This window comes from Phaethon lepturus, unplaced genomic scaffold, assembly GCF_000687285.1.
Source record: "Phaethon lepturus isolate BGI_N335 unplaced genomic scaffold, ASM68728v1 scaffold4384, whole genome shotgun sequence".
Taxonomy (NCBI): Eukaryota; Metazoa; Chordata; class Aves; order Phaethontiformes; family Phaethontidae; genus Phaethon; species Phaethon lepturus.
In genome coordinates, this window is record NW_010536813.1 from 15,146 (window position 1) to 29,286 (window position 14,141).

The 14,141-nt window shown below is 40.2% G+C and overlaps 1 protein-coding gene across 1 annotated transcript in view; it reads right to left on the reverse strand.

Annotated features, from left to right (window-relative positions):
• The window catches only part of LOC104620143 (T-box transcription factor TBX15-like), a 20,971-nt gene extending 8,809 nt beyond the window's left edge, over positions 1-12,162 (reverse strand). The window contains exons 1-2 of the mRNA XM_010286272.1: positions 12,126-12,162; positions 7,748-7,961 (exon numbers count right to left, since the gene is read on the reverse strand). Coding sequence (XP_010284574.1) covers positions 7,748-7,961; positions 12,126-12,162 — 251 coding nt within the window. The remainder of the gene's footprint in view (positions 1-7,747; positions 7,962-12,125) is intronic.
• Between the last annotated feature and the right edge of the window lie 1,979 nt (positions 12,163-14,141).

Consider the following 14,141-nt stretch of genomic DNA (forward strand, 5'->3'; position numbering starts at 1 on the left):
ACAGTCTTCCTAAACTTAGACTGTGAACTTACACACGGTACCCTTTTTGGAGAAATATGATGTGATATGAAATAAGTTATTACAATTTCCCCACTGAATGGAAAAAGGAAAACATAACCCACATTTTTAAAAAGGGAAAAAAGGAAGACCCAGGGAACTACAGGCCAGTCAGTCTCACCTCTGTGCCTGGCAAGATCATGGAGCAGATCCTCCCGGAAACTATGCTAAGGCACGTGGAAAATGAGGTGATTGGTCATAGCCAACATGGCTTAACTAAGGGCAAATTGTGTCTGACAAATTTGGTGGCTTTCTATAACAGGGTTACAGTGTTGGTGGATAAGGAAAGAACAACATGATGTCATCAAAACATTTGACACGATCCTGCATGACATCCTTGTCTCTAAATTGGAGAGACATGGATTTGAAGGATGGACCACCCAGTGGATATGGAATTTGCTGGATGGTGGCACTCAAAGAGTTGCGGTCAACAGCTTGATGTCCAAGTGGAGACGAGTGGCACTCCTCAGGGGTTAGTATCGGGACTGGCGCTGTTTAACACATTTGCCAGCGACACGGACAGTGGGATTGAGTGCACTCTCAGTAGATTTGCTGATGACACCAACCTGTGTAGTGCAGTCGACACACTGGAGAGAAGAGATGCCATCCAGAGGGACCTTGACAGGCTTGAGAGGTGGGCCAGTGCAAACCTCATGAAGTTCAACAAGGCCAAGTACAAGGTCCTGCACATGGGTCAGGGCAATCTCAAGTACAAATACAGGCTGGGCAGAGAATGGATTGAGAGCAGCCCTGAGGAAAAGGACTTGCAGGTGTTGGTTGATGAGAAGCTCAATGTGACCCAGCAATGTGTGCCTGCAGCCCAGAAGGCCAACCATATCCTGGGCTACATCAAAAGAAGTATGGCCAGCAGGTCAAGGGAGGTGATTCTGCCCCTCTACTCTGCTCTGGTGATACCCCACCTGGAGTCCTGCGTCCAGCTCTGGGGTCCCTAACATAAGAAGGACGTGTACCTGTTGGAGCAAGTCCAGGAGAGGGCCACAAAGATGATCAAAGGGCTGGAGCACCTCTCCTATGAATAAAGGCTGAGAGAGTTGTGGTTGTTCAGCCGGGAGAAGAGAAGGCTGCAGGGAGACTTTATAGGAGCCTTCCAGTACCTGAAGGAGACCTACAAGAAAGCTGGAGAGGGACTTTTTACAAGGGCATGTAGTGACATGATAGGACAAGGAGTAACGGCTTTAAACTGAAAGAGGGTAAGTTTAGATGAGATGTAAGGAAGAAATTCTTCACTATGAGGATGGTGAAACAGTGGAACAGATTGCTCAAAGAAGTTGTGGATGCTTCATCCCTGGAAGTGTTCAAGGCCAGGTTGGATAGAGCTTTGAGCAACCTGGTCTAGTGGAAGGTGTCCCTGCCCATGGCAAAGGTGGTTGGAACTACATAATCTGTAAGGTCTCTTTCAACCCAAATGATTCTATGATTCTGTGATTCTATGAATTATTTTAGGACCACTTAAAAGTGTTTTAAAAAGCTTTTTTGTAACAACCATGTCTCGGTCTACTCAGTTCCTGTCACCTTCCATAATGAGAATTAGGTTTATGAAAATCTGAATGTGAAGAAAATTAATGATATGTAAAGGTCTCTAAAATTTGATTAAAATAGCATTTGCCAGCCCAGTAGTGTACTGATATTAAAAACCATGTTTGGGAACTTCCAGCAATAGAAAGAAGTAGTTGGATTGTGGCATCCAGCATTATTTTTTGTTGTTTAAAATTTTCATTTAACACAAAAATTTATCTCTATTTTCTTTTGTGAAAAATGTTCAAAAAAGGAGGTTCACAGGTATATCCCCAAACTGGAATTTATTCTTTTCCGCTAGCATAAATCTTCCATTTCAAAATGTTAGGAGCCTCAACGTGCCAACTCTTACCCTGCCCCTTGAACCAGCACATGTGAAGCTTGTGTCAAGTTGGATCTGTCTTCATGCCTGCTCTGAGTGGAGGCATGGGCCAGATGATCTCCGAAGTTCCCTTTCAACATTCATTCTCTGTTTCACAGTTTAGTTTTAGAGAGGGCAATTCCCCATTAGGGGATAAGAAATTAAAAGGTACCCGGCAGGCTGTCTCAAAACACAAATGCAATTCCTTGAAGCTCTTCAGACATTGGAAATATTCCTGTACAGACAGCTTAATGAGCAGAAGTCATATGAGAGTTTAAAAGGACTGACACAATTTCCTGTACAGTTTTCATGACTGTTTAGTGTGATGATTTATACACTGCACAAACAACTTAACTTAAATAAGACTACATTTGCTTAAGGGTGACATCTGCTAAATGCAAACCCTAAAATGAAGGGATGTGCTCTTCAACTTGTAGCAAAAAACAACTTGTCTATTGACAGTAACAGACAGAGTAGTCATTTCCCAGTCAAAAAAAATCTGATTAAGAAACTGTGCAAAATAATCTGATTTAGGTTTGCAAATTAAGTGTGCACTGTGTTTACAATGTGCATGAGTCTACAAGGGCAGCCTGAAGTTATCATTGCTATTTTATACCTCATGTTTCCTTGCATTTAAGACTGGTGCCAAATGTATACTTCTTATGAAAACAAACCTGTGAAGAGGGAAGGGAAGGGAAGGGAAGGATCTTTCTGTTTCCTTCTGCAGTATGAGAGCATGTAGAGGAGATGTTTGTGTTGAGAGGAAAGGCCGATGGCAGGGTTTGGAAGCAAAAGGATTTATTGTTTATGAGGGAGAGGGAACCCAGCAGATCTTCTCAGTAGTTCCCAGAGGGGATGTTTTTCTGGAAGCTGGAGAAAGATCATCTGGCCCACTGGGCCAGGACCTCTGGGTGGCAGTTTGGTAGCTGTAACCTTCTATCCCTCACTCTGAGAAATCCTCTCCATGGGCCCCTTCCGCATCAACAGAGCTTGACAACAAAATCCCTGCTGCTGTCTCTAACTGAAGAGCGCTGTGGGGCCTGCCCTTCCTACCACTGGAAATAAAAAAAAATTTGGTAACGTAAACAGCCCCAAGTACACATTTCAAACAACTCAGACTCATGGTTTCAGGGAAGCAAAGAAACTCTAGACAAAATACCATTTAACCTATCAGGAGTCACAGAGGAGTCAGGAGAGGATAAGGTCACCTGTTCCACTCACTGCTGTTTTCTCCACTCTTATTACTGAGCCCGACTTCAGCACTTGGGTTTAAGCCATCCCGCACTACAGATATGATAACTATGATATGACAGATGAGATCGTTTCCCTCACTGTTGAGATGAGATCCTGGCTCTGTGACAGGTAGAACGTGGATCCCCAGAAGAAAACCTCCTGGCTGTGCTTGTGTGTGTGGTCCCACTCATATAAACCAGCTCCATAAACAGCAGGCAGCGCTTCCCTTCCAGAGGACTCCACACACTTTTTATAGTGTAGCCCCCCAGTAATAAGCGCACATTGCTTGCCCTTTTGGGTAGCACTTCTACACAGCAGTTAACTGACAGTTACCCCTGCAGCTCAGGTGACCATGGACTTCAGCTGGGGGCTGTAGGGATGTCAGGAGGCATTCAAATAAATTCCTCTGCTCATGTTTCCAGAGAACTTGCATGATCACCATTGGTGAAGGAGAGTAGAGAAAAAGAGTTAAAGATGTTTTCAGTTCTAGTTGCTTAAACCAGTATGGCCTGGGGCTTAAGTTGAATTTATTTTATTTTGTACCAAGTTTAAGGTTGCCTTTCAAACAAAAAGGAGATAAAGGTGATAGCAGATTTGAAAGCACTGCAGCTGACAGAAAGCCATTTTCATCTTTCACGCAAAGAATGAAGGAGTCTTGTTATAAATATCTTATTAAATTCTGAATAACAATGTTCTGATGGAAAGGAAGAAAGGAAAAGTTCTAAGAGGACTGAAGTAGGTTTATGGAAACAGACAAAAAAAGACATCTATAAATACAGCATCAAGAAAAGAAAAAACAAAGCAGAATTAAATGTGAGTGGGAGTCTGAAAATTAAAAAGTGTAGTAGGCCTGACATAGGCAGGATATAGCTCCAGAAATATGTTTGAAATGAGAATGTAGGTTAGAAACTAGCATTACACAGTAAGAGCAGAAAGACATTGTGGGGTCAGGCAGGAAACAAACAGTGCCTTACGAGTCATAGAAAATTAAGGAGCAGCAGTAGTTATAGGCAACTGAGTCTGTAATTATAAGGCTTTTCAAAACAAGAAGGTCTTACAGGACTCAAACAGGGTTTCCAAAGAGAAAGCAACAAGAAAAGCAAAATCTCCCCTTGGGGAGGAACAAGTTGCAAATTACACTGTATATCTCTCACAGTTTCAATAAGTAGTAGGAAATCTTCAGAAAGTAACACCAGTTCTGCTATTTTTGCCAGAAATCATACTATCTAATCTATGGGATGCATCACATATCATGCATCCCATATGGAGAAACAGGACTACTAGACTCAGCTCTCACCAATCACAGACACATCCCCTCAGAAACAAAAATGTTTAACCTGAGAGGTTAAATATTTAATTTGTGAATTTTATCATATGTATAAGAACCACCCCCAATAAACAGATATACTATCTAAAGAAACTGCCCAACTCTTCATTATACATTGCAATGAAGAGCAATGATTTGCAATGTTTAACATATAAATGTAGTCAAGAGGAAAAAAAAAAACAATATTATTGTTAACATCACTTCTGGAGATCATCATCAAGCAGAAAAAATACATATATTTAGTAGCTATATAGATTTTCTGTGGGCAGCCAGTGATGAGCCAGTTGGCCATCAGGACTCAAGTAGTGATAAGCATCTCCTTTCAGGGAGAAAGAATTGTAAAGAATATATGATTTGCACAGTAAGTTATGACTCTGTATTGTGATACATAGTCTTTCATAAGTGGAAAAATTATCAAGACTGGAGCTTGCAAAGGCACTTGAGAATACTATTAATGGTGTTACAGAAAAAAAGTCTTGGAAAGAGAAATATTCTTTAAAGTCCTTACAGGTTTCCCTACATCTATTACCTACTAGAAATTATCAAAATACATATTGTTTTGGACTCCTTAAAATAAAGTTAGGATGTCTGTCTTTCTTAACATGTGCTGTTAAACACCTCTGACACCTGCATAAATAGGGAAAAAGATACTTCATCAGAAAATGCAGACCAAGGTTCTCCCCAGAGCATAGAGCCCTCTCCTCTAAAACATGAAAAACAAAATCTTTCAACCAAAATCTAAGAAAATCAAAACTTTTTAACTTTACTTTTTTGTTTGTTTGGGGACAGGTTGAAGCAAAGAGAAAAAATCAGGCAAGGGACGTGAATCCAAACGTTTTGGTTTGGGATGCTTCTGTACTAAATGGGGATCATTTTTCTCTGCATGGTACTTCACTGAAATTATATAGTTCAGCTGCATCATGTACTCACATGGAAGGAACTATGTACATCTCACAATAATCCTTAATCAGCTTCCTCTTATTATTGTGTAATTAGGAAATAGTAGATATATTAATAGATTATAATAGATACTGTGTATCTATTGTTTGTTATGATGATATGCAATGTGGGGATAGAAGGGCAACATGAATGGCAATTCCATAAACCATTGCTGACATGAAACATCTCAATTCATAAATGTCAGAATAATAGTTTTATATCAAAAGTGTCAAAACACATAGTTCCAATCAACAAATAAGAGTTTACAGCTCAAATTCAGCAGATGACAAATTTCAACAAAATGTTGTTTCTTAAAAAAAAAAAAAGCAGTGTATTCAATATTGCAATTTCCTAAAAACCTTTAAGGAATTACAGAATCTTTTTTGTATATGTGTATCAGTTTGACCAAATAGATATTTTTCATTTTTTTAACTGATACAAATTATTTAATTTCATTATGTTATATCTGCCCACAACATTTCACTGTGTCTTTTCCCATGAACCCTTCCCTCTCCAGGACCCCTGCCAATGCTGTCAAGTGTTTTGTAAGAAGTTGCATTGAACTATTTGCAAAATTGCAGCAGCATTGATGTTGCAACTTTTTGGGTGACATTTTTTTAAAAAACTGTAATCATGGTATAGTTTTTTAAGATCCCAGAAAGGTCAGCTGCTTCATTCAGAAATGTGTGAGCTGCTGAGATCATCTTCATACCATTAAGCTCTGGGCATTTTAGTGTGCACTGGTGTTGGTCGGCTTTGAGATATTTATGCTGCTGTTAAGTCTATCTACTCCATGTATCATAAGAGAATTAATTATAGTTAATCCAACAAGTAACAATATATTATTTTAATTTTCTGAGAAAGCATGGCCCAGGCACCAGGACAACAAAGTCAGAAGCAAGGAACTTGGTTATGACAGTGTCATATTTAATAATGCTGGACAGACCACTTAATCTGTTTAGGTCTCAATTTCAACCGCTATGAAAAAAGGATAATAATAATTTTATCTGCGTCTGCTTTGACATCTCCAGAGGAAAGGTGTTGCATAGTAGCAAGTGTTATAATTCCCGCTACTTAGCCTCTTCCATTTGAGGCAGAAGGGCAACACCAGCAGACCACTCTGTGCTGATGCAAGATGCCTCCTATGCCAATGAGATCGTATATCTAAAACCGAGAGCTAATCTGGTCCTGATAATCTTCATCAGGGATTATCTGGGTTGTTTGTCCAACATAACTTTCCTCAAGTTATCTGGACTTCCTGGGGTTACAGAGCAATAGTGCTCACTTCATAACAACATAAAAACAACCTGTACAGCTCTTCTGGCAAATTCTGAGAGCACAGACATGAAAAAAAAATTATAAACAATGGAGCACTGTGTTTTTTCCCCAAAATTTGAGAAAAATTTCCTTCTGCATGCCTGGGGAAGGGGCAGAACAGCGCCTGGGACGGTCACGTGGTTTGCCTGCTTTAGCCGGCTCTGTCCATGGTGCTGACTCCGGCCTTCATCGCGTTAATCGGAATTAAAACATCATTAGGTGGAAGGGACGAACATTATGTTAACGCAAGCATGGCTAAAAATCCTAATTTGAGGGATCTAGAAACTTATAACTAGCTTCAAGTTGTGTTTTGGCAAGCAGACTTCTAGCTATTTTTTAATAGTGGACAGCAATCTCACCCTTGGCTAACAGCATGGCAGGGTGAGGTTTGTTTTTTTCTTAAATCTGGCTTATTAGTGGGTCTTCCTGACCTCAGCTGACGTGGTATCAGTTGCAATAGCAAAGGGAAACATTAAGTCTGCACGTGTTTTATACAGGAAGTCATTAACATTTTATCTATTTAGAATTGCAGGAAGACATTAATTTGGTGCAAAGGTGAGTTTGAATTTCACTATATTTGAGATTAAATCAACTGGCGCATGAAATGCTATGAGAACTTGAAAGGAAACTCAAATGGCTCACCCCCAAATTCATAACTCATCTTAAATTCAGTACAGACAACAGTACAATGATCATTTCCTGATTTACTTGCTCAAAGGGAAGACTATTCTCAACAGTTTCCTGCAGCTGCCAGTTCTCCTTTGGAGCCACTGATGCACACACTAATATGAAACATATTTACCTGTCTTAAGAAAGCTAGTAGGAGATAGAGCTGTGAAACTCTGACAGCCATTTAGTTTTCCCTGCATATTTATTATTGGCTTATCAAGAAGAAAAAATGTTTATTTCTTTAAAAAAAATACATGTTCTGTTATGATCTTTTTTTTTAACCAGACAGAAAACCAGAGATATCTTACCTGCCTGCTTTTGTGATGATCATCTCTGTCCCAATGTCATGAAATCTTTTCCAGAGGTCAGCACACTGCAGCTCTACCTGGATCTCTTCCATGGATGATGGTGGAGGAGGCTGAGGGCCTGAGCCACCAGATGTAAGGTCAGAATGGGAGCCAAATGAGCAGGATGTCCTTTCTGCCAGCACCTCTGTGTCTGACCCAGTGCTCTGTTCTGAGTCTGCAAAGAAAACACGCCAGGTAAGACACTTCAGTTCTACCTGTGGTGAGCGGTAAAGGGAAGGAAGATAATAGTAACCAAGGGAAGTGCCAAAGAACAGTACAATGGACCTTTATACATATATAAACATACATATATTTATGGTTTGTTGTGATTTGTGGCCTGATTTGGGGCTTTGGGTTTACAACATGACGTCTGGCATTTTTGTGAAGTTTTAGAAACAACTGAAAAAAGGACCCTCAACATAAAATATAAATAGTCACAATGCTGGGAATGGAGTACAAAATATAGATTAAAAAAAATAGAAATGAGAAAAAAATTAATTCAACCCATTGTTTCAATCCAAGATTAGATGGGCTCACTGGAAAATTACATTCCATTTAATTGAATATCCTCCAGCACTACTACTGAAGATTTGGTTATTTTTAAACAACACTTTTTTTTTTCCTTTTAATATCCTTGTCATCAAAAATAATGAGCATTTTTTTATTTTGCTATTTGGCAGCACCGCTTTGGAAATGTGTTTTATTTGCTCCCATAATATCTTTTTTGGAACAATGATATTTCCTTGGAAAATAACCATGCAACTTTTGGTGAGGAAAATGCTCTATGTTACTGAAGGACAAAAAGGGGAGATAGTAAACATATGGAATATGTTACCAAGGAAAGCATTTGAAGTAAACTGCAGAAAAGAGCACATCAGTCAACCATCTCTCTTTATGAAGGAGAAAAAGAAGAAGGCGGCTTGCTCAAAAAATAAGTAAACAAAATTAAAAGTGATGTTGGACTAGTTTAAAAGTCCAGGCTGGCATGTTAAATCAGATGACCATTTCTTTGCAAAAATATCTCATGCATGTATTAGGTAGGTATAGTGTGTATATATATGGTCCTAGTTCTCATACAGTAGGGCTAACATGGCATTTTGCAAATCAATCACAATGTTATTTTGCAACAGATGCGCACTTACATTACATCAAAATAATTCACAATACATTCTGCAAAGAAATGTGTTTATGTTTTTAACCTGATTTTTAACAAATTGGCACTAGTATTATACTAGTGCCAGATGACTGACAGAGGAATAAAATGTTGTGAAGCACTTGGTCAAATGGCTCAAGAAGAGCTTTGTGGATTTCAAAGCAGCTAAAGAAACAATACTTTAGAGTGTTCTCATTGATCACATAAATACAAGCATCCCAACGAAGGAATAAAACAGCTATTTATATGTATTCTCTGCACTTCAAGAAGAAAGAGATATCTCTGTCTGCAGGGGAAACTTAAGGAGACAAAAAGTAACAATCTGTGTTAAAAATGTGATGAAATCACCCCAGCTAAAATTCCTTCCATACCAAGCAAATGCCAGAAACTCTTTAACAACCCTGAGGTCATGCAGGCTGAATCTCAAATTTACAGTGTTTCTGAGAGACAGTGTCTCCTCAAGCAGCTTGCACCTCGGTGCGGAGGGCTATAGTTAAGAAAAGGCTGGGGGTGAAGACGTCACCTGCAGAATCACCAGGCCCATCTCCTTCCACATGGAAACATTGCTGGAAAATTCATACTGCTGCAGTAGCATGGACATAAACTGCTTGGCTGATAGTATATAAGAAACTTCCAGCCCCCGGTGCCATAAGGAAGCATTTACCTTCTGTGAGAACCCTAGGTGATATGCCATTGGATACTGGACATTTTGCCTGAAGGATGTTTTCAGTAAACTTTGCCAATTATTTAGACAATCTGACAGTACAATGTAAAAATTCTGTAGGACATTAGAAAGGTTTGGTATGTTTTGCTCCAAATCCATTTTGAGTATGGAGTCCTTTGTGTCTCCCACCGACTTCCAAGCTGGGCTGAAGCAGTAACAGGTCCATCCGTCTAAAGGAGTAGCACAAACCCACCACAAAGTATTGTTACATGGAGATCAGTACTACACCCAAAACTGATATCCTGGTTACAAGCTGATTCAAGATAATATAAGATAACCTGCTGGGGTTCTGTGACCACAAGACAGCAAATCAATCTGAGAGTACAGAAGGGCTGAGACATTTGCTCCCTCCTTCAGGAACACAGTGATGCAGAAGCAAAGTGATACTTACCTGCTTCCTCTAGCTCAAATTATTCCACCTCAAAGTGTTGGAGCGGGTAAGCCTGAGTAGGGGTCACTATATTTAGGACATTTGTTTTCCTAGTGATGGGTAATCACTTTATCCTTCAACAAAAAGCAAGAGTATGTTTCACAAATCACAAACTTTTTTGTATGTCTACTCATGTGCTAAACCATTAACCAAAAGTCTTATATCTTCTCTGAGGTCCTAAGAAAGTAAAGGTAAAGTACACTGGGAGTCTGAAGAGACTGGACCTAGGGAAAAGCTTCTGTTATGGAGTCCTCCTCCCGAAATGAGGTACTAAACTGCAGGTTTGTATCTAAAGAGACTGGTTTAGGCCACATTATCTGTGCTTAGTTCAGGCACTCAAACTCTGTACATCCTCTGAAGCATTATGGTAAATGGCCAACAGATGGCACTTGGCTAGATGCTGTCCACTCCAGCTTTTCTTGGACAGCATTTCAAACTGGGCATGTGGTTGGAGCCTTGGGGATCCCTGGGAATTGACTTGAATTGCATGCTGCAGGAAACTAAATATCAGAGGCTTAAGCCTCCTCTCACTGATTTTATGCTGATATCACTCCCGTGACTTTACAGATTTTTGGAGTGGTTTTTTTGACAATGATGAAAGTGGAAGGAGAGCCACAACCTTGGATATAATTTGCCATGCTAGCACAAATCAAAAATTGCAAAAGGAATTCATTAATTACTGATAAGCCAGTATCTACCCAACCGTTCAATACCACACGATGGAGAAAAGAACTTTTTTCTTCAAAGGACTATTATTTTGTGTCCTGAAATATGATCTATAATTACCCACAAATTAGTGCACAGAATAGCAAGTACTTCTCCTTCCTCCCATTTTGGAAATGGGAGAGGAAGAGTCACTAGTGTTGCTGCTCTTAGTTCAGTCTCAATAGGCTCTGAGATGGGTTTTGTGTTTTCTTCAGGGTTTCTTGAGCTAAGCCCTCCTGAATGGTGTCATCCAGTTGGAGACATTGTGTTCATTCCAGACCCAGGGAATTCAGGGGAAGTTAAGTGTATTTGACATATGAAAATCATCCCTAATCCAGCTCTATAAGACTCTATGACTCTTAACTAGAGTTCTCTACATGTGTAAGGATTCTGAATTAATCAAGAGACAGGTGTCAACATCTGTAAGTGAGCAACATACGGAGGGGTGCAGAGTGAACCAGTCTCAATATGTAGTAATTAATTGTGACGGCTGGCAGCTAGCACAGTTCAAGCCACTCTGCTGCATATACTTGCTCACATTGAAACAAGACAAGATGATGACCTGAGATTTCTTCTGGTGTTCAAACTGGAAGCTTGGTTTTCTTCATGCGTCAGTTTCAGTGGGGTGCAACTTTGCTAAACTCAAAGACATTACTTCTACTTTACATTGGTGTAAGCAGAGGGGAATTAGGGAATAGCTCCTGAAGCTCCAATAAAATAGAACATGCCTGTGAACACCCAGAGGTGCAGAATGGGACTGGTACCACATATTGTGTCTGACTGAAGGACAAACAGAAAGGTTTCTGAGGAAAATAAGCTTCCTATAAATTCTTCTAGCTCCAAAGTGACAAGATAAGATTATTTGCCTTTCCTTAAAGAGGTATCTTGTACAAAAGCCTACATGCTGAATTCAAGGCCCAGCCACAGTGAAATGCAGACCCCCATGCAGTGGCTTCCTTTCAGAGTTAGGAGACCTTCTCAGGCTACTACCATAGGAATGACGGTTCTCTGATGTCATGTTAGGTTGCAATACATGCCACTTTTGGCATATGTTAGGTAAGTGGCAATTAAAACAGTTTTATGGTTTTCTCTTGCTAGGGTAGAGTGCAGTCCTTGAGAAAGGATACTTCAAAAACAAGCTCATCCATTGCTGGCAACTAGCAAAAGTGGGAGTAGATGCAACTGAGGTTTCTAAACCTACAGTATTCCACTGGAATTTCAGTTGAGACAATGTCAGGTCAAAATGTTCCTCATTGCTTTTACAGGCACCTATGAACTTGAACTTTTTGATCTTACATACTTTCCTCTGCAAGGTCCTTCCCCTCACCTGTCTGCTTGAAGAAGGACCCTTCCTGCTGCACCATACCTATTGAGGTGAACATCTCCAAAGCTCCTGCTGACTGCACAGTTTATATCACTGCCTCTTTCATTTCCCCCATCCTGCAAATCTCTTCTAAATCCATCATTTCCACTCTTGCTTATGTTCTTTTTTTCTGATGTCTCCACTGATTGTTTCTGCTGTTCTGTCGAGAGATGTGTAGCCAGAAAAAAACACAGCCATTTTGGTTTGTGTGGAGAAGGACCCGGTGACCATAGGGGAATGCCAATGCTTTACTCCTCTAGACTAATATGTTCCCCCTAGAGACAATACAGAGAAAAGTTCCTAAAATACTGTCCCTTGTTACAGGCAGCTTGCTGGACAAACAGGCCAAAGTGTTTTTGACCATGGGACTTTTGGTCTGATCTGTCAAAAACAGACAGGCCCTTGCTTGAAACTATCTAATGTGACACTACTGAAAAGTTCATGGAGAAAACCCATGGGTTCAATGTGCAAAAAAACTCTCTCAGGCCCGAAGCATAGCTCTTTCACTGCCATGGTGCAAAAAGGCTGTTCCCAGTCTACCGCCCTGTTGGATGGCTTCCTATCATCCCTTCTTACCACACTGGCCACATATCCAGCTACTGCAGTTTAACAATGTTGGACCTGGAGAAGAGGAAGTTTCTCAGCACTTTCAGCAACCTTTGAGCCTACCAAAAAGACCACAGGGTCACTTTCAGAGCTCCCAGGGATACTGTGGCCATTGCTGAGATTACAGAGGAACATTAAACTTATACAGATTTTTTTCTTTCTTAATTCCTTTCCCATTTCTACTATCTCCAGATCACCCTGGAAATCCTCAGCTCATAATTTCTTTTGATCCACAAATTCCCAGGTTTCTTGTCGGCAGATAGGAAGGAAAACACCATTCTCACAAGCATGGTGACTCTGAGGTCAGCATCCCCACTGAGTGTCCCAAAACGATGGACAATAACCCCAACCAGCTTCCTGGACCAACACTGTGTGTCCTGGGATCAGAGCCCTCTTACACAAAACAGTGGCCTGCTACTGCCTGACTTCTTTCTACAGCTCAGCTGCCTAGTATTCCTCATGTGCATTCCCTGCTTTTTCATTAGTTAGGTACAAGAGGCAAACTGGTATGTAAGACATTAAAAGACATTAATTTTCTAAGCAACTTCACACATCGATCTTCAGCAGAAATTTCTCTGCAGCTGGAGCACAGCAGGGATACTGCTCCTCTTATTTACCCAATAAAACAAAAAGAGCTCAGTTTTAGTCCTTGGCCAGATCATGCAGCTTATGCATTCAACAAATGTTTTACTCCAAGGTATCAAAGAATGTAAACTACAGGAGTGAGAACAATTACAAAAACCTTATATACATAAAAAACCACCTACCCAAGGGAGCCCAAAAGACTTATTATCTTTCTTTTTTCTTCTTTTTCTTTTTTCTTTTTTTCTTTTTATCTTTTTTTTCTTTTTTTTTTACTTGCATACGTGTAGATATCTAATGTAGGTCCTGTTGGATTCCATTAGCATAAAGATTTCTCTTGGGTGGAATGTGGCAGCTGTTACAAGCTGTTAGGGTTTTTTTTAAATGTTTATTTTTGTTTGCAAGGTTTGTGAACATTTAGTGCAACAGGTGGTCCTTCCCTCTCCCCTGCAGTCGATTTGCTGACAATCAGGGTCTGCAAACTACAAAGAAGGTACAAAATCCTGGACATGCACAGGCAGAGAAAATTTGGGGAACGCCACTTCTATTCTTTTTCTATGTACACAGCTGAAATTAACAGAGCAGACACCTCACTTTTGCTGCTGGTTGCAGATCTCATGGTTCTTTTTAGATTTCTAATTTTCAAACTGGCTATTGCCACTCCACAAAATCAGCAGCAGAGGAACCATGCATATAGCAGTGTGATGTTACTGGAATCCAGATACAAAATGTCACAACCCTATGAAAGTGGAAGAACAGAAACTCACTAAGTCTGAACAGTTTGGAAGAGCG